This window comes from Triplophysa rosa, linkage group LG11 (assembly GCF_024868665.1).
Source record: "Triplophysa rosa linkage group LG11, Trosa_1v2, whole genome shotgun sequence".
Classification (NCBI taxonomy): Eukaryota; Metazoa; Chordata; class Actinopteri; order Cypriniformes; family Nemacheilidae; genus Triplophysa; species Triplophysa rosa.
The window spans coordinates 19,572,777-19,599,011 of NC_079900.1; the positions used below are offsets into that span (position 1 = coordinate 19,572,777).

Sequence of the window (26,235 nt, forward strand, 5' to 3'; positions counted from 1 at the left end):
TTCTGAAGTGTTTATTAAATTGTATCACAAGTCTTTTCTTCTAACGAAACCTTTCAAAATAGTTTCTAAAAATGACAGCAAATACACATTCGTGTAATATTTCTTTTATTCGCTGCAGAAGGGTAGGCTAATATTGATCTGGCTCTTATAGTTCACATAATGAGGGAAGGAAATTCTCCAGCAGACTGTGATGTCATGTTTGAGTTTGCTCGTGACCCATGTGGGTTTGCTGTGAAACAGTTTAACATGGGTTTGAGACATTGGTGAATGGAGGCTTACAGACCTACTCCAGTAGATTAACATTCCTTCAGTTGGCCAACTGTGCCTATCAAGACCACAACACCAAAAAAGCTGAATCCATCTGAATCCATATTGGGAAGCTGGAATGCTGTAACCTAAACATAATACTATAATAACTATAATAATAATAATTTAGTAAAATTAGTCATAATTTCTTGTTATAAGAGAGATTGCACTGTGATTCTTATTTAGTCTGACCATATGTTATTCACTTAAATATGAATAATATGTTGTAATTTATTTTTATTTTCTGCATATTTTATAGTGGATTCACGAATGTGAAACTTTATTCAACACTCTCAAAATTCCTCTCAAATGGACCAAAAGTATTAATGCAAATAGTGAAGCATTCATTTTAAAAGAGCATTTTAACAGCATTATATGTCATTGCTACATATTCTGAAAACATTATTCGTAGCGGAACGTGTAAAACTGTTAGAAATAATGTTTTCTTAACCTAATGGAAATGTAAGAAATGCGTTTTTAAAACATAAGTTTGTTAGCTGAGTGGAAAAATCAGATCAAGTGTCTTCAATATAAATTTACAGTTTCAGTATATGCATCCCTACATTTTTGTAGATATACAGTATTTGTGGACTTTCATTATTAGTATTATTTTTGTGGACAGTATTAGGTCACGTAATGTGAATACGATCTGCAGAGATGTAAGGAGATGCGCAGTTGCAGTGGCATCACTGGTCTGGCACATCTATGGCTCCTGATATAGCAGGATGTGGTTAGTTGAGTCAGCTGTTGGGTATTTGCAGGATCGCCCTGCATGAGTTTTTATGTGTATAACTGTAGAACGTTGGAATCGCTCTTTACAGTCATGTTTGACGTAGAGAACAAAGGCATTTTTTCCATTTGTGATTCTTCTTTCCGGCTTCCTCCTCATATTTATTTCCGATTTATCTGTGCGCCAAAGGCCTTGAGTCTTTTAGGGTTGACAGAACTATGTCTGATGTTGCATCTTCTCTTTATGGTTATCATGTGTGTCTGGTTCATTCCGGCCTCCCTCTGTTCCTGCACCTTTCACACGGCCTGATGGGGACTTCCACAAAAGGGCCGCCATAGATGTTCTTTTTGATCCCAGTACAAGTACAGAATAAACAAGCAAATGAAACAGTATGTATGAGAATAGTTGAAGAGATTAAGCCAGTGAGCATGGAAGCTTCCCCTTAGATGTGCAAGGGATCTGAAAAGACTTTCCCCTCTCTAAACAGAAATGCTTCCCTGCTGATGAGGAACATGGGCCATCATAGCTGCTGTGATTCCAGCTGAAATCTGTCATACATCCAGTAACAATACAAGCATCTGGCTTACAGAAGTAGATCCATGTCTTATTTCCAATGCAGTTATATCACCTAAAATATTTCATAGTTGCATTCACAAGTTTTCTGTTGTCAGTGGTGCTGCGCTTTAGTCGTCCAACAGAATATGGATTATATTTTCTTATTTTGTGGTTAGTTAAAGAAAGAAAGTCATGGATTTGGAATTACATGAGCGTAAATGAATAATTTAATGTGTATTTTTGACTGGGTAGGTTTGCTTGTTTATTTTATGGGGGGGTCATCAATGTGGAGTTAGGAATGGAGAGATGCAGGTGTTTCCTTTGTGGACCCATTTACAGTGGACGTCTCACTGTGAGCAAACATCACAGAACAAACTTTACAGGCAGAGGAATGTCAGAGTGATGTGTAATGATGCTCAGCTCCATGGCATAGCAGTGCTGTCAACTCAGCAGTTCCCAGACTCCTGATACAGTATCCCACAGTGCTCCAAAGCACCATCTAAAGGCCCACCTACTGCTATAAATACCAAAAACTGAAGTGAAAATTTTGCAGTAGTGCATCAAAGGCACCGAATGCCCGTTCAAGCTGTTTGCATGTTGTGAGAAATAAGATGTTCTATTAAATATATCATTATACTGTATATCCATATCTATATATTGATGTATTGTTTATTGTTATAGCTCATTCCCATACATATTATGGGTTAACTGAAGTGCTACTACAATGTGGGTGTAAATGTATAGTTTTGATAAAGGGACAGTTGAGTTCAATATGAATATTCTGTCTTCATGTACTCACCCCCTTGTCATTTTAAACTTGTATAACTTTCTTTCTCCTGCAGAACACAAAAGAAGATATTTTGAAGAATGTTGGAAACCGAACAACGGTGGTACCCATTGACTTGCATTGATCCATACAATAGAGGTGAATGGGTACCTCCGTTGTTTTGTTAGCAACTCGTATGGATGATAGGCTTTTTGGGGCTACAAAACTGAAGTTCAGCTAACATTCAACTAACAATTCTAATATATTATTTAATTGAATATATTATTAAATTCGGCTTAAGAAAGAGAATCATGCACAAAATCAGTATATTCACGTTTTCATTTTTGGTGAACTATCCTTTTAAATGATGTCCATTGAGGAATACTCAAAGTCTCGCATGCATATAACCAACTAATTTTTTTAAATAAAAAATAACGTTCAACACATCAAAAAAGAAATTCAGACCTTTGTGAGCTCGTAGCTGAAGGGTGGTGATCTAGGAGAGTGTTTCTTCTTGAGAGCCTTTGGGCGTGTCAGAGTTGTATTGTCTCCTCCGTCCTCGCCTCATTGCATCTGCTGTCAAAAGGGTTTAGCACCGGGCCCCTCAAGGTCAGGGGTTAGGGCCAATGTAATTTGATTAGACCTCAACTTCAGAAGGGTGTTGATTTTTACAAATTTAGACTCATACAGATATTTAATAGTCTATAACAAACTGTAACATGTACAATAAACTGTATTAAATGCACTCTGCTTCTGTACATTAGGGTGTGTTACTTTGTTTTAAAGACCTTTGGACCAGAGGCGTCCTTCTCAAAGTGTGGTAAATATCCCTGTGGTCTTGAGTTTTAACTGTGGGGGGATGCACACTGACTGATGCATGCTAAAGGGAGTTCCCTCAAAATATACTTCATTATACAGCACAGTAACTCAATTGCAGTAAATACCAGAATAAAACATTATGGGAATTGTCTAAATAGGAGGAAAACAAAGTTTGAGTGCAACTGGTAAACCCAAATTTATATTTCAACATATTCAAATCTGCCAATCTTAAATCCCACACGAGTGCTTTACAAGCTCATTCTGAGAATATTATGATTGGACAGATTGGAGTTGTATTTTACAATGCTCATTATTCTTCATTACTTATTTTGGAAAAGCAAGCTTTTGATTTGGAGTCTGAAAAGCTGGCACAACATGTTTGTACTGCAGCTTGACTGCTTGATATAGTGTTCAGGATGTCCAGTGTTCGAGTTTGTTTGAATTTGAGTCTGAACTCCTGAAAGCCTGCGCAGACAAAGAAGAAGGTAATGTGACAAATACAGCGAGAGGCTTCAATTAAGTCTAGACGCGCACCAAAAATGTGTTTAGGGGGTGAGGAGGTTCGCTCATCACACATTCCCAATAGTCTGGGATTTCCAAAGCTCTAATGAGCAAAACACCTTGTGTTCACCTCACATAAATCTCTTATTCATTTAGCCCTTTTTTTAGGGTGATGTTGGAAAGCAGCCTCTGTTGTATAAGCCTCCGCAGATGAAGAATTCTCATATGTGCCAGATGACCGCACCCAACGTCAGGTGTACAGTATGTGACATAGCCACAGTTAGACATGAGAGATAAGCACTTGGCAAACAGGTGAATCAAATGCACAGGTAGCACAGCCTTGGGTCATACGGTTATCGATGAATATAATTTGTAGAATTGGCTCAGGGTTGTATGTTGGCTGATACTCAGAGTGTACAGCGCATCGGCAAGTTGCTTCTGGATCGGCTCCGGATCTCCAACATGGCATCTGGCCACCTGCCCCGGGCTCCTTCATGATGAACGTTCTCTAGACCTGAGGAAAGATTTAAGTGAAGGGCCTGTTCAGGCATGTTTTGTTAACTGGGGACAGTGTAGTTTATTTTGGGCAATGGGCATGTACGTTCATTTTTTCATCTCTTTTCCCAGCTATGACATAACCCCTTTAAACACACAGATTTTTCTCATTAAAGGTTATTCATTGTCATAACAGTCTGTTTTATTCCATGCATTGTGTCATTCTTGCTTGGTTTGGGATGTTATTGGTTTAATGTCATAGTTGTGATGTCTTCTTAAGAAGTAACATCAGAGTCATGGATGCTTTCAAGAAAGTAAATTCACTGTGAATTAGTTGGGAATGTGCTAGAGGGATTCTCGCTCAGAGGAGATTTGTGTTCTCAAACCACTGGCCCACTCTTATTATCATGTGAATGTTTCTGAGGTCAGAGGGCAGAAGTGCTGCTTTTAGCCGTTTCCCTATAGTTTCACTCTCTGTGTTTGGTAAACAAGTTCAGATATCTCTTGAGCAAGGTGTTATAAGTGGGTAGTTGACATCACATATCAAGCTTTAACATTCATCAACATGTAATATTTTGTAACATCATGTAACATTGTACTTTAACCCTAAAATTAAAATTCTGTCATCATTTACTCACCCTTGTGTCAAAACTGTATGACTTTCTTCCTTCAGCAGAACACAAAACAACGGTGGTCCCCATTCACTTGCAGTGGTTTTGTGTCTATACAATGGAAGTGAATAACATTCTTCAAAATATCTTCTTTTGTGTTCTGCTGAAGAAAGAAAGTCATACAGGTTTGAAATGACAAAAGGGTAAATGTTGACAGAATTTTCTTTTTTCGGGGAACTGTCCCTTTATGTAATACAAATTGTAAATGTATATCCATATTAGTCTCACTAAAAACACATCTTGAATAATCAGTTTGCCTCCTGATTTTGCTTCCATCCTGTTCTAATAACATTCAACTATATCAAACTAAACTAAACTGCATGTTTCTTTGGGGGTTGTCTGTACTGTAGGCATTATTTGTTTTGTTAGACTCGACTGGTTCTGGATTAGAGAGTGGTCATGAAATGGCGTAGGGTCAGATGTGATTGACACATTTTCAGTTGTGAGTCCTGTGAGAAGAAGATCTATTCTGTCTCAGATTACACGGCTGCAGATTTCTAAACATCACCAACATGTTGCTGCATGTGCATGTGTGTCTCTGAATATACAGGGGGTTGGACAACTTATACTAACACTGTATGTGTTATCTGCTTACATACCCGTTTCTTAAAGGGATATCTCACCCAAAAATGAAAATTCTGTCATCATTTACTCACCATTTTGTCATTCTAATCCGGTATGACTTTCTTTCTTCTGTAGAACACAAAAGGAGATATTCTGAAAAATGTCGGTAACCGAACAATGGCAGCACCCGTTCACTTCTATTTTATTGACGCAAAACCAATGCAAGTCAATTTTGTTTGGTTACAAAGACACGTGAGCAGAATATTTCGGATTATAACCTGCAAATTGAAGGCTGCACTGTTACTTCAACAAATACAGTTAAAGACCTTGGCGTTATTTTAGACAGCAACCTGTCATTTAAAAATCACATCTCAAATGTCACAAAACAGCCTTCTTTCACCTTAGAAATGTTTCCAAATTGCGAAATATTTTATGTGTGGCTGACGCAGAGAATCTTATTCATGCATTTGTGACCTCAAGACTTTATTACTGTAATGCACTGCTTAGTGGTTGTCCTGCATCATCAATAAACAAACTACAGTTAGTTCAGAATGCAGCTGCCAGAGTTCTAACCAGGTCCAGAAAATACGATCACATAACCCCAATGTTATCAACCCTTCACTGGTTACCCATTAAGTATCGTATTGACTTTAAAGTTCTTTTAATTACTTATAAAGCCTTAAATGGTTTAGCCCCTACCTACATAACAGAGCTTCTACCACACTACAACCCATCACGCTCTCTAAGATCTCAAAACTCCAGACTTTTGATAACACCTAGAATAACTAAATCCACCAAAGGGGGTAGAGCTTTCTCATACGTAGCACCTAAACTCTGGAATAGCCTCCCCGATACTATTCGAGGGTCAGACACACTCTCCCAATTTAAATCTAGATTAAAGACACATCTTTTCAGCCAAGCATTCACTAATACATAGCTAATGAACAGCAGCTACGCTAATTATTCTCTTTCTGTTTCTGCCCTCGCCTCGGGATGCCCATCCCGAGGTAGGGAGAGATTCCGCCAGGCCCAGATGAACGTCATATGCCCATCCACAACTAGAGATTACGCCAGCTACATCGGAAAATCCCGTGCCATCCTCCTGCGAGAGCCTGCGGACTGACTGACCATCCAGCTCCATCCAAGGCAATTCCATCACCACCCAAGAAAAAGGCGACCATCTGGCCGGCCCAGCTCAGACAATTCCATCCCCAACCGAGAGCAAAGACGGACTACCTGTCACATAAATGCTAAATTTACAATACTTGGTATTTAATGCTAAACTTACATCACACGACAGCAGTTTGAAGTTATGGCTGCACTCAGTGACTTTGATTGGAGGTAGCTGGGTGGGTGTTGTGGGGAGTGGGGGGGCTTGTTGGTTGTGGTTCGGGGCGTTTCATTTGTTGGGACTGTGTGGGTCTGGTCTGGTTGGTCTTGTTTTGTGGTCGATGTCGGACAACAGAGGAATAAAGTTAATTATGCCATTACTACTTTTCCCTGGTTGTTCCTCTGTTGTCTGTTGTTGATCGCGGAATGGGACCGGGTTGGACCTGCACGGTTTCGGCGGGTGGGGCTTCCTGGGTCGCGGCTCGTGGGCTCTCCCTGTTCTTCGTGGACGTTGCTCGGTGGCTTTGGTCGGGGTCACTGATTGCAGCTATGACACGTCAGAGGAGATCTGGCCCTCCCGGCTGAGCCTGGTTTCTCCCGAGGTTTTTTTTTCTCCATTATTCATCATTGGAGTTTGGGTTCCTCACCACAGCAGAGCAGTGCAGTGTTGGCTTGCTCACCGGGAGACTGCATTTATTTATTTATTTATTCATTTATTTATTAGATATTATTTATTATAATGATCTTCCTTGGTCTATAAACACCATGCACTGTGCTGCGTTTTACTTTTCTGTGTTTTTCTAATTTGCTCCTGTAAAGCTGCTTTGGAACAATGCACATTGTGAAAAGCGCTATATAAATAAAATTGAATTGAATTGAATTGAATTATGTTGCTTGGTTCCCAACATTCTTCCAAGTATCTTCTTTTGTGTTCTGCTGAAGAAAGAAAGTCATACAGGGTTGAAATGACAAGAGGGTGATTAAATGATGACAGGATTTTCATATATGGGTGTACTATCTTTTAAATACTGTAATGTTAAAATTCGTCTATCAGAACATTTCGAAACACCACACCGTTGGGCTGTTAAGGTTATACTATGCTCCTGCTAAATGAGCTGCCATGATCTGTCCCCTTTTGAAATTTGACAGGTCACCCAATATTTTTTAGTTGTTATTTATTTACTTCCTATATATGTTGATCACAATTCATGTTATATTAAAATAAATATGAATTTTCAGATATTTTTATTTATTTATTTTGTATAGTAGGGGCGCAATCTAAAATCTTGCCTAGGGCACCAACAGAGGCTGGGCCGGCCCTGGCAACCATGGTATCGTCTTTCAGACCCTTTGCCTGCCAGAGCTGTCTCCATTGGGTAAAAGCTGAACCGATTTTAATTCGAGATTTCCTCTTTCATTATCCAAACGTTTTTTCGTCACTGCTTTTTCAAAAACAGACTTTTGTTTTGTAGATTTACTTGTTGTCGGTTCCGCAGGAAAGTTTGATTGTTGCTGATTGTCCGCCCTTCTCCCTACATTGACACCGCAGACATGAGCGCGCTGATGGCGTATGATGTCTGCGTGAACAGGGTGCACAGTGGTATGCAAAATACGTTGGCTGAAAATGTACACATGACCAGTCACAGCGCTCTGCCAGAACGTTTTAATTGGGCGAACCTTTTTTGGTCCTACGCCTTTCACAGACGATATATAATTATAAAAATATTATTTGACCACTATTCTTCTTGATTGCTATCAGGATGTAATGAGATTTCCAACCAACATGACAAAAAATGTTTTGGACAGGATCACCCACCCTGCCTTTAACTTGGCACAACCTGGTCAAAACATTGTTTTGGCGTGCAACCTACACAGAATAACCCCTACAACACTGGGTGTTCTTTTTATTTTGTCCAATCCCTGTATGTGTGTGCGTTTAAAAGCATCGTGCATTACTACAAAAACATTACCGCTGTTTAAAATTCCACCTTAGACATATGGCCGTCTTTACATGTTTGTGAGAAAATGGCCATTGTGCAGGAATCTTTATTTATTTACACTCTCTTTATGATGTATATGTGAAAGTTGAATTGACACAGCCCTGTCTAAAGAACCAAATAGGAGCACCTGATTTTTCCCATTGTGTTTGAGTCTCACCCTTATTCCAGCGCTGCCTGTTGGAAGTCTGTTGCCATGCTTTCACTCAGCTCAGTATAAAGGCATCTGCTAAACAAATAAATAATGCCATAAAATGCAGTTTTCTTTTTCAGCAGCTCGTCCCACATGTTTAATTAACAGAAGAGAGAAAAGAGGCCTGTGGAAACAGGAGGGCAATTTACATTTATGATCCTCGTTTTGCTCACAAATTGCACACATGCCAAGGGTTATGGTTAGGTGAACCTAAGTAATTCATTCAATTCATTAGGTGAAACAACACATGCCCCCAAGTATCTTTTAGATAAATCCTTGTTGATCATTACCAATCGATTTATAAAACAGTAATTCATACAATAAAACCACAACTAAGGGACATTTTACCCAAAGCAAAATTTTACTTTTGTTTTTGAATGTAGGAAAGCCTGTTTGCTTTCCTACATTCTTCAAAATATCTTCTTTTGTATTAAAAAAATGATAAAGCAATATTTCCTACTAACCATATATGGTAGTCAATGGTGGATGAAATCGGTTTGGTTTCTGACATTCTTCCAAATATCTTACTTTGTGTTTAGCAGAACAAAGAAATTTATACAGATCTGGAACAACTCGAGGGTGAGTAAATGATGACAGAATGCTTTAATACTCAACATTTTTATTTTTGTTCTCGTTCGCTAACCACCTACAATCCAGTTTAGCAAGTGCTACATTTGCTTTAACAACACTAGGCAATGAGTATTTTTTTATAAAATTTAAATAATTCAAAGTATTATTCTTTTCATTGCAAACACGCCACCTGTCTTCGTAAAATAAAGGTGATTACACAAGAGATTACATTTCTCTTGAGATTTCAATTCACAAGATTGAAGCGCTTACACATAATGTGTTGCTAATACAACCCACTGACAGCAGGTGGCAAATTAAATGTCTTTTAAGGGATGTTTGTGTACATTTTCTCTTGATGATGACAGTATATGTGAGGAAATGATGGAGAATAATGTTATAAAAGATATCTAACTTGCATCATTTCTTCAGTGAATAAAATGCTAAAGCGACACAGACAGCGCATGTTTATAAACTGAGCTATCACTGTGCATTCACACCGCCAGCGACACCCAGCGACAAAACGAGGTGATGTCATTCATTTCAATGGAGAGCTGGCAACTTACGGTGACACGAGCGACAGTGACCGTTGGCGACAGGAAGTGGGCATGTCTAGCAACTAAAGCTAGGAACGCCTTCTAACGACCTCTTAGCAAGAGACTAGCGACAAACAGCGACACAGTCGCTGACGGTCTGAACGCACAGTCAGCAAGCAACATGTTTCACTTCATTGTCTCAAAGTTTTATTGTAATTTCACTGTGAATCCCTTTAATGTGACTATAAGCATGAGAGAGTAGACAGGGGTCAGACATTTGAAGGAGGTTTTTGGCAGGTGTCAGCTGCTGTCGGGTGTGTGTTTACCTGTCTCAGACCAGACTGTGTCATAACTCAATCCTATAATGACACCCCGTTGATAACCACCTGTGGATTTGATTTGAGCACGGCTGCGTCTTGGAGCTTCCAAGCAGATAGACACACTATGAACTGGCTTCAAATCAGTAGCTATCAGCCAACAGCTCAGCCTGTTGTTCATTCTTGCCGAAACCCAAAGGGGATTGGCTTAGTGAATAACACAGCTGCAAAACCATTACGATTTACTTAAATGCTTCAGATTTCTTCTAGTGTTCCTAAGTAGTATTTTTCATTAAAGACACATTGGGTTGACTTTGTAATGTAGTTAACTGCACAGCTGTAGTTGTATTGGTTGGTAAAGAAGCGATTCCATAGAGGCCTGCTGATATCATAAATTGTTATCTAGGTCAATCTGCCTCTATTGTTTACCATTAATACAGTATTTAATGAATGTGCCAAACTACTGTTTCTGTTTTATAAAAATCATTTGAACAAAAGTGTTGCATGCAGACCAGTGAGTGCCCAATGTCTAAATCATCTTTCTCACTGTACAGGCAATGTGATAGATGTGTTACGGGTGCTGGAGCTGTCTGAAGACATGGAGGGTGTGTCAATAGAGGCCGGCCTGTGTACTCAGAGAAATGACACAGGAGAGACAGACATGGCTTACAGGATAGCCAAAAAGATTCAGCTGAGTGCTCCAACCAAACAGCTCTTTCCAGGTATGCACCCTTTGTACTTGCACAACCTTTCATCCAACTTTCAAGTGTAAATTTCACAGACTGTGTTATTTATAAACAATGACTGTTTGCCGTTTTCTTTCTAGACTCTGAGTTCCCTGAGAACTTCTCTCTGATGACCACAGTGAAGGCTAAGAAGAACTCGCAGTTCTTTCTGCTGTCTGTGTATGATGAGCAGGGAGTTCAGCAGCTGGGACTGGAGATGGGCAGGTCACCTGTGTTCCTCTATGAAGATCACAAAGGCCAACCATCTCCAGACCTCTACCCCATTTTTAAGAAGATTAACCTGGCTGATGGAAAGTGAGTTGTGAGACAAAGAATAAACCACAGAATGTTATTTCAAAATATACTTAATGCTCTTTATTAGTGTAGTCGCAGTACAAATGCGATGTGAACATATGCGCACAATGTGAAGATACAGTTTAGTTCAATTGGCTTTGTTTGAGTACCACATATGACATGACCAATTAAATAACAACTATTTCACATTTAAAATTTCAACATCAGTAAATATTATTTGTCTTTGACACTGATTGATCCTATTTTCATCTCTTCTCAGATGGCATCGGATAGCCTACAGCGTGGAGGACAAGTCTGTTACACTGTATCTGGACTGTAAGAAGGTTCAGACCCTGGAGCTGATGCGAGGAGATGGGCCTGTGGTCAGCACGGAAGGAGTCGTTGTGTTTGGGACTCGATTACTAGATGAGGACGTTTTTGAGGTAAACATCAAGCACCTGGTTTTTAAAGGTCTGGTTGAACGGGCAGTTTCTGCCAATCTCATATTAATCTTGAGTACCTGTAGAGTAGTATTGCATACTTTAGTTTGATCACATTTAACTAGATAGATACAGCTGTATGATTATTTCCTAAAACATACGACATCCTGGGGGTGTGCGGGGGGAGGAACTAAATCACGAGCACACAATATACATCATCGCATTATCCCTGCATAACTGTTTTGATTCACTATAAGTTCGTGTTGTTTACATTATGCACGTACCCGCCGATTGACAACAAAACACAGACATATGACTTAGTTTGACTTACCGCGTGCGGTTCATGTCCGGCATCTTTTAGCGCTGGGACCGCTCCATCTATCGGTTTCAAGCGGTCTGCAAATCCAGCCTTATATCCACCGTTTATATAACATCCATCACTGAAATGCCGTGAACAAACAAACACACCTCAACTTCTCTCACTATCGCAAGAGTAACGAGCTGTAGGTTGACGCGTGGGCTGGCTATTTCTTTCGCCTTGCTGTGGGCGTGCTTTTCAGGGAGAATTGCCCAATAAAAGACTAAGAAAAGTTGTTACGTAACGGTTTTTCATGTTCGAAGAAAACCTATTGGAACGCTGGAGGAGTGTATCGAGCACAGAAATACTACGTAATACGTCCAACTCGTTTTTTGACAAGTTGACCATGTCAAGCATGAGAAGCCAGCACGTTTAACATGGTAAAGAAGTCAGAATGCATGAAACAGCGTTAAAATCCCCCTTTAAAATAATAATAAAAAAAGATAAAGCTGTGTATAGACCACTTCAGAAGACATTAAAGTTTTTTAACACTACACAAACGTTTGAACAAAATACAACTAACTGAACATTTATAACCGAATCAAAATGGTCTATATAGTCAGTTACCAGAACTTCTTCTCATCATACATGCATAGTTATTTTAAAGGATGTTTTCTTTTAATGAATTTAACTGGTGAATCTCACCAACACATAAATGTTTAAACCATTAGTATACCACGTAATCAATACCTGGTATTGTTCAAAACATTTAATATTATCTACAGTAACTTTATTTCCAAAAAGCCATACAGTGTGATCCATACACTAATGGCGTGGATTTCTAAAGCCTAATTTCCCCAGAGATTTTTTTTTGTCAAAATAGTGACAACCACAAACACCTTTTGTGCTGATTCCCATTTTTCTTTTTGCCTCCCTCACCGCTCTCCCCACATAAAGCCTAATGACCAAACTCCTGTGACTTTCAAACAAACAGCAAACAAGAAATCTCTCCCGGGAGGTGACAGTGACTCTCAAATCAGCATATTTTAATTTCATACACAAATCATATAATGTTTATGTATCCCTTCGCTCTGCTGGAATGCATGGCGGCAGTTTGTTTTATTTTTAATTGAACAGTTTGAAGTGAATTGGGGTCTTGGCTCCTTAGAGAAGAACATTGTGCTGCCCGGGCTTGTTTGCACTTGAGAATACCTGGAAATAGCACTAAGCTCACCTCTGAACACTTGCATTAATGCTGTCTGACTAAACACGCATCCATTCACAATATATTTGCATTTTGAAACTATACGTTGAGTCTTTGTGGGGTTTCTAAAGAGGACGTAGTAGGGTTGGGCGATGTCTACCAATTTTGCATCGGAAACATCGACAGTGAAACATCGCGATGGACGATGGCATCGGGTAGTGTACGCAGTTATAAAGTAATTTGCGTCTTCTCTATACATGCGGGAGTTGCACGGATATTAAGTCACGCGCATCTTCTCTATACATATGCAAGCTGCGTGGATATTAAGGGGCGATTCACAGTTTGCGTCTTTTGCGTACGCAAGCTCATTATTTTAAATGTAGACACATGCCAGGCGCGGGTCATTTGACTAGAGAAAGCGGCACGGCTCGCGTTTTCAGCTCGGTTTTAGACGCGAAATGTGAATCGCCCCTAAGTCGGGCGCTGCACACTTTTCTATACATACGCGAGCTGCACGGATATTAATGCTGGGGTTCACACCAAATGCAAATTAAGCGATTTACACGAGTGAATTACATGAATCGGGCGGTGCGATTGTGGCGAACGTGCGTCAATCGCGTCTTCCGCGCAAGTTGAAAAATTTCTACTCGAACGAGAAATTAGTGCAAAGAGCTCATTGACAGGTTGACTCATTGACTGGATGACGGTTCCGGACGCGAGAAGACACTCCCCGTTGCGTGATGTTTTTCGGGCACTTTTTTTGGAATGCGATTTGGTGGGAACACACTATAAGTCATGCGTGTCTTCTCCATACATGTGCGAGCTGTGCAGATATTAAGTCAAGTGCGTCTTCTCCATATATACGCGACCTGCGTGGATATTAAGTCACGAGCGTCTAGTCTATACATAAGCGAGCTGCACAGATTAAAAAGTCAGACGTTGGTATCACGATGCCAGCTCAACATCGTGATGTCTTTCAGCCATCGGTGATGGATGATGCCGTCATCTATCGGCCCAACCCTAGGACGTAGTCTGTCATTCTTGGTCAATCCCAGCATCAGCCCACCTTAAGGCATCTATTATCTTCATAGCATAGGGTCAAAGGTCAGATGCTTGACAGACTCCTGTTTTATAAACCTTGGGTATTTTGTTCCATTGTGTTGTGAGTTTTGGGTTGTGCGTCTGTCAATCTGGGTGTTTCTGATCAGTTTGAACATGCAACTCTGTGATTTCTCGTTGCTTGTGCTTCTCGGTGATTAAATTGTTTAAGATGAATGTTGGATTACAGTTGAAGACCAATCACTGTGTCAGCTTTACCCTCAGGCTTATTGGAGTGGTACGGTGTGTAGGCCATCAGCCCGACCCTCCAGCCAGTAAGATGGAGGGCTGTCAGGCTAATTGACATTTAAGGTTTCTCTGTCGACTTGCAGCACAGAAACCGGATGCTTTTTCAAGTCCAATGTAAGACGTGCAACATCTCCTGCAGCCGCCCACTGCAATAACCTCACACTCCCCATGTCCTCCCATTCAATTTGTCTCCCAAACTTGTTCCACCTTCTGCTCTTATTGCAGAAACCTTATAGCTTAAGTGCCCATCCCATTCCATGCTTCCACACTACCCCCAAAAACCATTACAAAGTCCTATTGTTCAACAAAACCTGTCAAGAGCAAGAAACTTCCCCGTGAGCTTTCTTTATGAGGGCTGTGTCTGAAAAATGCTGCATTTCAAGCAGTATAAGGAGGTAGGAGGGCATCAAGGTGTCTCAGTCTAATGCCTGTGTAATATAGGCCAACATCTGATTCATTTTTTTAAAGTAGAAAAGACAGGATTTACCGTACGTGATTTGTTTATTTGGATTTTTATAAATTTTTGATAAATGTTTAATTGATGGTAAGACTGTAAGACATATTTATGCTCATATCCTATATCCCTTTTTCTTAAAGGGATAGTTCACCCAAAAATGAAAATGATGTCATACTTTACTCACCCTCAAGTTGTTTCAAACCTGTATACATTTCTTTGTTCTGATGAACACAAAAGAAGACATTTTGAAGATTGTAGAAACCAAACAGTTCTGCGGCGCTATTGACTACAATAATAGTTTATTTTCCTACTATGGCAGTCAGTACTGTTCTAACGCACAAACGTTCTTCCAAACATCTTTCTCTGTGTTCAGCAGAACAATCAAATTTATGCAGGTTTGAAACAACTTTAGGGCGAGTAAATTACAGAATTTGTATTTTTGGGTGAACTATCCCTTGAAAATTTACCATGTATAAATATTTTTTACCATCCCTAAAACTGTATTTGCCATGGCCAGTTGTTAAATGGTTTTCTTTTTATTGTTGCTTTGTAATTATTGATTTAAATTCTGTCAAGAGAAAGTATTTTTGTATTAAAAAATGCTTGGCCATCAGCTCACCAGATCAGACACAATATAATGATGGCTTGAAAAATGATCTGATACCAACATTCCTTTATTCTAAAACAAGTCTGTTAAATCACTGACTGGGCAGCGCAGCAGCTGTCTTTGGTTTTAGGGCATAGACAATACTCTCTCTCAACACTTCCAGATGTTTGCAGCATAACATCTGATTCTGTTGCCAAATGAAAAGCCTCCACCACCTCACGTGCTCTTAAAAATTAAATGGAAAAATCCTTTCCTCTTCAAAACACTGTGAATGTGATAGATCATGACTCACTCTATTCATTTATCGTTCCCTCTGGGTTCACATTCAAGCTCACGGTTGTGATCGAGCTGCACCTGGGCCAGGTGTCACCCTGAACTGGGTGAGGCTGGTACTGAGGGATGTGAATGTACGACCTGATCTCAGGCCAGTTCCCAGGGCCTGGATCCGGGGGAATCCAGAGGGCTTATGTTCTAACCCAGATCCCTCAGCGTGGGAGAGCTGCTCGGGAGCCTGGGGACTCCGGTCAGGACTAATAGTCTACATCTATTGCTTCCAGATTCCTACAAATTGCCTAAGAGCTGGGGAAGTAGGCTATTGGAAAATGAATTCAAACACACACAAAACAAACACCAGACTTTCCAGATCTGATATGGTTTTGTGGCTTCAGTCAGTTGTTTTTGTTTATATAGCACCGGGGACTCAAGATGTAGATAGGATCCATCCATAACCAGTGCATGTCTGGGCCATTGATTCTAAATGGTGGCCTGAAAACATGCAAAACTGTGTTAAAGGGATAGTTCACCCAAAAATGAAAATGTTTTTATAATTTATTCACCCTCATGTCATTCCTAACCTATATGACTTTCTTTCTTCTGCAGAACACAAATGAATATATTTCGAAGAATGTTGGCAACCAAATAACATAGGACCCCATTGACTTTTATTGTGTGGGAACAATACCACAGAGACATTTCTCAAAATATCTTCTTTTGTGCTTCACAGAAGAAAGAGCTATACAGGTTTCGATTAACATTAGGGTTAATAAATAATATCATATTTTTTATTTTTGGGTGAACTATTCCTTTGTTTTAAGCAGTCAGATAGAGACAATAGATATAATAGAATATAAGTTGGTTACGTATAATGATTTATTTTTCTTTTAAGATTACATCTGTTAGTTTGAGAAATGTTGTGGTTTGGCTGTGTTTGACTGGATCTTGGGTATTGCCATTTCTCAACCTCTTGTGATTCCACCCACTGGTGTACTGGACAGATCCCAGTGATGAGTCACAGAATCTCCACTGACCCGCTGATGAAGATCTCTTCATTGTGAATATTAATATTGTATTCTGCATTAAGGGAAAAGTTCACCCAAAAATGAAAATTCTGTCATCATTTACTCACCCTTAGATTGTTACAAACCTGTATAACTTTCTTTATTCTGCTAAACACAAACTAAGATATTTGTAAGAATGTCCAGATCTCATCACCCATTGACTGTCATAGTATTTATTTTCGCTACTATGGCAGTAAATGGGGTATGAGATCGGTTTGGTTACTGACATTCTTACAAATATCTTTCTTTGTGTTCAGCAGAACAATGACAATTCTACAGGTTTGGAACAACCTGAGGGTGATTAAATGATGACAGAATATTCATTTTTGGGCGAACTGTCCCTTTAAAGCATTAGTTTGTTGTCTGAATAAGGCTGACCACTAAAATTAATCAATTTAGTGAAATTGCAGCTGCCTTTCAATAGGGGGCTCTCTCTTCCACAGAACAAGAGCTCTTGAAGAAGTTTTCATGGTGTTACAGTTTATAAATGCAGTCACAGTATGTGTGCTTATGCCATGTCTTACAGCAGTGCACATAATCACTTGGATCTTCTGTGTGCCAAACAATTCAGTAACCTTAGGGTTACTTTCCCTGGGCTTTTATTTCTCATCCCCTCATCACCGGGCCTAGGACGATGTTTCTGGTTGTCCCCCTGATAGATTTCATCCCGAGTGCCTCACAGTCAGATATGTGAAGGCGTTCCTGATACCCGCTGTGCCGGGAAAGACACTAAATAACTATTGATTAAAATTCAGCAGTAATTTTATGGTGGGGTGATGCTGACTCTAGATTTCAGTGATAGGAACCAGAATACAATCATTTGCTTGAGATCCCCCACTGTGGCCATGTAGCTACATATAGATGACTATATAATGTCATGTTGTGTAATGTTGTTCATAAATGTATAACTGGAAGGAATCTACAGCGTGGGTGTGTGTAAGAGAGTTATTGTGGCCTTGAAGCTGAGGTAAATGTTGAAATGAAGAATTTGTCTTGTTAAGCTGAGAGGATTCACCTTTAAAGCAGAATCTGTTTGCGGTGCCATTCCAATCTGTTTTATGCTGTATCCAAAGGAAACTTTGGATAATGTAATGATTTTCCTCGAATTTGAGTCATTTTCTGTGTAGACACTTTCAACATTTTTTACCCCTTATTTCATCAGTGTTACACAAGTTGTTTTTCATCTTAAATTACTTTTCTGCTTCGACTCAGCATGTTCACGGCGAATATTAAGTAAGGTTCTTTGTATTTCTCTTTGATGAATTTCACCAGTACATGTGAATATTACGCAATAATGGAAATGGTTCATTAAGAGCTCACTGGCCTAGTTTAAAAGGTTATTCTTATTTAAGTCTATCTAAGATCGATCTATCTGAATATTACGCAATAATGATAGATATAGATAGATAGATCTCTCTTTTTTTCAATTTCAGTTTAAAGGTCCAGTGTATGAAAATTAGCATCATCTAGTGGTGAGGTTGCGAGTTGCAACCAACGGCTCACTTCCCCTCCCTTTTGAAGCACTACGGTGGCTGACACAGGACTAAGATGTCATCAAATTTTTGGTTCTTTGTTGAAGGAGATAACATATGTGAAACGTGCTTTGTAGAGCAGTTTGTTCATTTAAGGCTACTGTACAAACAACATTGTGAATTTTCTCTCTTTCTCTCTCTCTCTCTCTCTCTCTCTCTCTCTCTCTCTCTCACTCTCTCAACTTGCACATTGTGTTGACCAGAGTTGTGTTATGTGTGTGTGTGTGGTATAGGGTGAGATCCAGCAGCTCCTGTTTGTGGATGATCCTCAGACTGCAGCTGACTACTGCCAACACTACATTCCTGATTGTGACAGTCCATTACCTTACAGAACCCAGAGCCTGGAGCTGGAGGAGGTTAGTTTTTCCTCTACACTCACCTCACCTCACTGACACAAAACACAGATGTATGCCTTTCTGACCAATACAGTTAAACTCAAACTTCAAAACAAGGTTTCACTGTCTTCTTTCCAGCTGCGTTGTTCTACATCCAGACTTGTTTTCCTCCTCAGATTTACTGTTCCGTTCAGTTCCTGTTGTAATGTTCTCCTCAGACTCCTTGTGTTGTAGCATTTAAGCATCATTTGCATGGAGACACTTGTCTTTCCAGTGAACCTTGCGCAGCCCACTTCACACACTTTTCCACAAAATTGCAGAACTTTATGAGGACATAATTTGTTCCATCTTGGCAAAACATGTTTTTCTCTCAGTCTCTCTTGGATTAACACTGTCAAAAATGTTTTGGGTGTTTGAGCTGCGTTGGCTTTACCCACCCGCATTTACATTTATCTGTTTGCATTTATTATTATTCTTGCTCATGGGCTCTGCTCCCGGAGAACTCATCTCAGTCAGCCAGTAAACTAGGACGAGTTTGCAAATGAAGGAAGTTGTTCGTGCCTGAGGCCTGAAGCACCATCAGACTGACTGATCATAGAGGGACTTTAGCTTAATGCTAATGAAGAAAAAAATCTAAAGAGTGTGTATTTATGTGACCTGTATGAGCCTTGGTGATCTCACAGCGATGCGGGTTTGGGTTTTTTGGGTCTCACATTTTCTTTACTTCATTATATCCTGTCAAGTACAGCCAACAGTTGTACTTGCAGGATAATACAAAACAAAAAAATGCTGGGTATTTTCAACTCAACTTTATTTATATTCAACCCAGCTTTGGATCAAAAAGATAAACCAAGAAAATGAGGTCACTTTTTGATCCAACTCTGGGTTGAAAATAGTCAGCTTTTTTTGTGTATTTTGACTGCCAACTTCCATTGTTTGGACAAACAGGTAGTCGTACCTCAACTCATGCTATTGGTTGAACTAATAGTGCTGCTGTATACATAGTGTTTACATTTCTCAGCAACCAACTTTTCTCTGCACGTTAAAGACGGCATGAAATCAAATTCAAAATTTCATATTTTAATAGAAGATTGGCCTTCAAATCTGCCTCAATTTTGTTAGCAACGCCCAACTTCCAGTGATCCCATCACTTCTCGTTGGACGAAATCAATTCCCGCCTTACATTTTTCTCAAAATCAGAAGCTGTATCACTCAAATGTACCGCACAATACAGAAAAGAAGGCAATCATTACTTCTGTTTCATGGTGAATTTAAGGCAACGTTTACCCGATAATGATGTACTAAAAACGTAAATGTTTTTCTTTGCATTTAATTTCCCCGTGAACCGGAAGTTGCAATTGTTTTTACTTGCGGCTTTTGTCTTTCTCTGCGATTTGATTGGATGCATAAAAACAGCCGTTGCATTTTGAAATGGACCTGGCAGCAGACTGACAGTTGAAGGGGAGGAGTTAACAGATCTCAAGCCGTCTAACATACGTCATTTAAGATGGATAGTCATTACAGGAAGGAAGTGCATTTTCAGATTTTAACTAAAGATTATGAGGGCACACTAATTTTAAAAAGAGAATGACTCAGATTGATAAACTATTTACAATAAACACTGCAATATTTCATGAAAAAATAGGCATTGTAATTTTTAATTTCACTGGGACTTTAAAGGTGTCATGAACTGGACTTTAAAGGTGTCATGAACTGGCCTTTTTTTGTATTGTTTTATACTGTTGTATGAGGTCTACTTATGACGTTTGCGTGGTTTTTACATTCCAAAACATCAAAATCAATAAGTAATAGTCTATTTTCTACCCGGGTTTTGAGGCCGGTTCGACAAACGCTCGATTTTAATGGGCGTGCCGCATTGAAGAAAAGAAGGCAATCATTACTTGGAAGGAAATGCCCACTGCTATGATTGGATAGCATTTTGAGTAGTAAACTTAGTTGGAGCCTTCTGTGAATTTGGTTAGACACGTAATGTTATGTTACACATTATCAGGACATATCAAGCGATCTCTAACAAAGCAATAGTGACTTATAGTATAAATATGTTTTACTCACACAAGATTGCTGCGCCATTCCTGTCGCATCTAATATTGACGGCACAGCACTGCTTTTTCATTTTAGTCTCTGCAAATCCAGCGTCAACCTGGGCCTTGTTCACAAAGGAAACTGCGGTGAAATGAAGTGAACAAACGCTCAATGTTTTACCCACGTGAGCTGGAACGTCTTTAAAAATAAACTTCATCTACGCATTACTAATGTCGGAATCCGAAGGAAGGTTATACAGCGACTGTGTTCTTCCACAACTAGGCACTGCACAATATTTTGCGATCTTTAACGACATATTTCTTGCTTGCTCGCTCTATTGTGTTACTTCAGTACTGTCATGCGTGAACCAGTGGGCGGGGCTAGAGAAGTAGTCGTTGATATTCTTCTGTGGAGGCGGTGTTCAACCTATCTATGACGTTCGCTGGGCCTGGTGTTGTAATTTCAGTAACAAGGGGCGTTTTCAGTTCTGACACTTACAGGATGTTCGCTGGAATACGATTCCCTCTTATATAACAAAAGCTCAGGTTAAAATTGATGTCTTAATTCATGACCCCTTTAAAAACATTTTGCGGACAATGTTGTCAAAACTATCCCTGCTCACAATGATCAGCGAAAACGACTAAAAACGTTGTGTACGAAATATGCATGACGTCAACATTGTCACAGTTGTGTTTTTGTAGTTTAGACAGAGACAGTCACGGTATAATTTTCAAAAACTTGCACTTTGAAACTCATATATAGGAGAGAGAATTTTCACTTTTAACAAATCCACTCTAAATCAAAAGTCTGACCATTTTGTCTGTAGTATCGTGTGATTGTTTTGTGGGTAAAATAAGAACATGTTTTAGTGATTTGCGTTTGTTGTGAACACACACGTGCGCGTGAGTCAGTGCGGTGAATAATCATGTCAGTGGGTTAGCATTTTTCCGCGGCCTTCTGGGAGGAACGCTTAAGGTCATCAGGAACATTCTTTTCTCCCACGCCCCGCTTTGTGTAAGTGCAGTGTCTGCGTAGATCTCTCTAAAACTTGGCTCCAGGAAAAGTGTGTATCGGCAGCCGTTCACAGGCAGAGCCAGTTGGCTTTCTGTTCCCACTACAGCTGAGAGAACAGGGAGTAATGGCAGGATTCATCAGCATTGCTCACATTATTGACCTATTAAAATTCTTCTCACTGATCTGATTCTATCCTGCCCGACTTGGCATTTCAACACTTAGCTTGGTTCTCACATTATTCATATAATCTCCCCCCGACAGGCTTAATCAAGTCCATTCAGTCCATTCATTCATATCCTTTGGTAATGGCTTGTAAGCAGCTCAACTCTAGCCACTTGAATGGTGAGCTGATAACGTAGCGAATCTGAATTGCGAACAAGTTGAACTTCAGCCTAATTTGCGATGAGAATAATACATTTTCTTGATGGAATCAGCCAGCCGTCCTTATTGTACAACCACCGCGGACAAATTATGCAGAACTTGCCAACTTGAGTGTCTGTAGCATTTACATCTTTGTTCATCAGTTGTGTTTTTCTACTGTCTCAAATGTTTTTATTCTGTTCACATTTGCCCTACCCGACCTTTGACTCCGAAGGCCAAACCAATCCATAACCTCGATGACGTCATGCAGGGCGATGAACCTGAGGAACCAAAGAAACGCTCAAAAAAAAAGGGAAAGGGCAAGAAGAACAAAAAAAAGAGGGACAGATCTTCTAAGAAGGGCAAAAAAGAATCCAACAAGAAGAAAGAGGAGACAGAAGCTCTCGAAGAAGGTTTCCTTGAGGTGTCTTCCAGGGTGCCAGAGTATTTGGCCCAGGAATCTAAGCATGTCACAGCTGCATCAGAGAAACCCACATCACCTCCAACAGAGCATCCCAAAACACCAGCAATAACCGTTGATCAGATGGCCTCCTTACCCGACATGCCCACACACGAACCCGATACATTTGTGGAGGAACACACCAAACAGACCACTACAGTGCCCGAGTTGAACCTTGAAGAGCATTCGGTATCACCTCCTGCACTTCCCAAAGATGAGTCCCCAAAGATGGAGGTAGATCGTAGAGCGCCAGTATGGTTGCCCATGCTTTCCCATCCCTCCCCATCGTTCTCCAGACCAATCACTGACTCCCTCTCACACATTTTAACCATGAGATTGTCTTCTCCCTATAACCCATTATACTAACCAGCCTGTGCCATTCTAACATCCCCAATGGTGCGCTGAAAATCTGTCACATGACGTCACAAATTTAGTGTGTTGTCTTAAAGTGATAGTTCACCCAAAAAATGAAAATTCTGTCATTTACTCAACCAATCTGTATGAGTTTCTTTCTTCTGCGGAACACAATAGATGATATTTTTAAGAATGTTGGTAACCAAAAAACGGTGGCACCCATTTACTTCTCTGTGGTTTTGTGTCCATACAATGGAAGTCAATGGGGGTCAGTGTTGTTTGGTTACCAACATTCTTCAAAATATCTCCTTTTGTGTTCTGCAGAAAAAAGAAAGCCTTACAGGTTTGAAATGACATGAGGATGAGTAAATAACTTAGGTAAACTATCCCTTTAAAAAACATTAAATTTACTTCAGAATAATTTGTATAGTGCTTCAAAGAGGCTTTACAGAAAATTCAATGAATAGAGATTTGTCAGACAAATTTTTTCTAGAATATTTTAATAAGTATTTCTAGAATTAATCACACTAAATGATCATGTTGAATTGAGAGCTCTCACATAGCTCATTTTAACTGTGATACTTGGATGTGTGTCACATTCAGGTTGACTGTGAGATATGACGCATATAAAGTTGTGGCATAGAGTTAGTGGCCATCAAACCGTAGGGTTTACTTTTATCTGCTCACTTGGCATGCTTTATAGATCGAAACTAAAAGATGCGCCCCCAGACAAAATGACAAATAGGGCCGACCCAGGCTGAGTTTTACTCTAGCATAAATCCATTTTCATACATCTTTTTGATACATTTCACGACAGGTCTGATACTGTAGATGCCGTTTTGCACCGTGAATCACAAGCTTGCGCGGAGACAAACCTCATATGCCGATATGGCTGTGCCAAGTTTGCTTCACCTTGCCTTCACGCTGTTATGGCTGCCACCAGAACATACGGCTTTTGTGCTGACATCACCATTTGTTCATGTACTACCCCTGATGTCTGATTTATGACTTCGTAACCAGAACGTTTCCTTAACACCACACCTGTGAACTCATTACGCTAACATTGTTATTCAACGGTGACCTGGAGATCTGGAGCACAGTTCATGTTTTTAATGCACAATCTGGGTTGGGGGGAGCCAAAGTAATGCAGAATGGAGATGATTGACTGTGCTTGGCATCTCCGTGGTTACGGTTGCCATGGCTGTGCCGCATCTGACTCCGCTGTGTGTGTGCAGGACGAGAGGCCAATTAAAACTCCGGTGGTTGAGGAGTTTAGTGATGACCTTTACAGCGATCAGCGTGATGAACTTTTGGTCTCCACGGTAACGGTCGGCCACAATATAACAGATTATGAGGTATGTGATATGTTGCAAGGCTTGAAGTATGAATTTTGAGGGGTTGAACCCTGACTAGTGCTGTTAAAATGTTTTGCGTGTGATTTATAGATCATGGAGTACGATGACTTTAAAAACAATTCGGACAGCGAGCAGGTGTATGAGGAGTATGAGGTTTACGAGGACCGTTTTGACCCGGCAGAGAGGGAGAAAGCAGTTACATGGGATGGACAGGTAGAGCATTACCACACGTTAAGTGGTCAGTTAACAGTTAACCACTCACAGCAATGGGTGTCCTGGGTATTCCAAACTGCTGTGACCTAGAACTGATCTTTTTTCTGTTCTTCCTCTTGCAGGGCAGAGGATTTGAGAGGGGACAGAAGGGAGAGCCAGCTGTTGTTGAACCAGTGAGTGATGAAGTGAAATACACAGAAATACTGATTTGTTTTGGCCTGTGTATTTACATAATGTGTTTTATATTAACCAGGGCAAATTCTTCGAGGGACCTCCCGGACCACCAGGACCAACAGTAAGTGTTGTTTACAATACTCCCATCACATCCTGCTGAATAAAATAGAAACCCAATAGATAATCTAATGATTTTCATTCAAATACCATAATGAACCATTTGCTTTTTCCATTAAAACCATTAAAAATATATATTTTTTGTAGTGTGTTTTGAGCATCATTCCAATAGGATTTAATAGTGTTCTGGTGATCAATGGTTATTAATCACCATAATGGTGTTAATGGTGATCCCATCTGCCAGATAACATCCCACCAATATAATCCATCACATACCAGTAGACACCATTATAGTTTCCATTAAGATCAATACAATTCCCATTATAACCATTAAATCCATTGAATTTTCTATTTTTTGTTTTGGGCAGAGTTCCCTGAAAAACTTAATTTTTTGTGTTATTTGCTTTTAGTTAGTTTGACTTAAAAAAAGCTGTGCAAAAGCTTAACACAAAAAAATTTAAGTAATATTTACTTTAAAAAACTATGTGCAAAATCTTAATACATTTTTTTTTAAAGTAAAATACTGTATACTTAAAAACTGTATGGCAAAAACTTGCGCAAATAACACAAAAAATGTAGTAAATCATTTTTTATTTTCAGTATTGTTTTTTCAGCCAGGATATAGTCTAATGCTTTAAGATTTATCAAAAGTAAAACACTTAAGCTTACTCTAAAGAATTTAAAGGGTTGTAGATGAAAGCAGACCAAATAAAAGGTTCACAGATCTACTCCAACTTATAAAATGACGTTTTCAAGAGAATTATTGGGGAAATGCAGTGTTTTATGTAAGCTTACTTTAAATAATACATGATATAATGTTAGGTTCTATATTCAACCAAAACATAGAAAATAAATCTTGATATCATTTTAATTTGTGTCTTTTAATTTAATCTTCCAGGGCCTTCCTGGCATTCTCGGCATCACGGGCCCTCCAGGACCCAGTGGAGACCCAGGTGATAGGGTAAGTGTTCCCATCATCACGTGACCAACTTGACCCAGCTTGAACCCCAAACAAGCAGGACAAATCCACAGAGACAACAGAGGATATGAATGGACTCATGCACAGATGGAGCAAACTTCCCATATGATTCAGAGGCGCTCTAAGGGACCACCAACCTCCACCGAAACCTTAGGCATCAGGGAGCCATGACTCATCTCACAGTTTGACCTAATTTGCTCTGGACAATGTGTCTGTTCGTATAGGGTGACTCACTCTTCATACGCCTTCCCTTAGCAGGGGGAAACAGACTGCCGACTTCCAACCGCTGTAAAGAACCTTAATTTATCAATTACCTCTGACAGTGGGGATGAAGATAGATTATTCCTCTGTCTCCGCTCAGTTAAACGCCTCTGATCGCTTGTGTATCAACTTCTGTGCGGTGTCAGCTTCACAAAACAGTTGAGTTTAAGTAAAAACATCAGACTTGGCTGAAAAAGCGTAT

At 39.8% G+C, this 26,235-nt stretch overlaps 1 protein-coding gene across 2 annotated transcripts in view; it reads left to right on the top strand.

Annotated features, from left to right (window-relative positions):
- The window catches only part of col5a3a (collagen, type V, alpha 3a), a 65,610-nt gene that overhangs the window by 630 nt on the left and 38,745 nt on the right, over window positions 1-26,235 (top strand). The window contains exons 2-11 of one of the 2 annotated variants that reach the window (XM_057346877.1): window positions 10,682-10,849; window positions 10,954-11,167; window positions 11,427-11,589; window positions 18,602-18,724; window positions 22,356-22,814; window positions 24,170-24,289; window positions 24,380-24,502; window positions 24,625-24,675; window positions 24,756-24,797; window positions 25,692-25,754. In XM_057346877.1, coding sequence (XP_057202860.1) covers window positions 10,682-10,849; window positions 10,954-11,167; window positions 11,427-11,589; window positions 18,602-18,724; window positions 22,356-22,814; window positions 24,170-24,289; window positions 24,380-24,502; window positions 24,625-24,675; window positions 24,756-24,797; window positions 25,692-25,754 — 1,526 coding nt within the window. The remainder of the gene's footprint in view (window positions 1-10,681; window positions 10,850-10,953; window positions 11,168-11,426; window positions 11,590-18,601; window positions 18,725-22,355; window positions 22,815-24,169; window positions 24,290-24,379; window positions 24,503-24,624; window positions 24,676-24,755; window positions 24,798-25,691; window positions 25,755-26,235) is intronic. The other variant, XM_057346878.1, reaches the window with a different exon arrangement.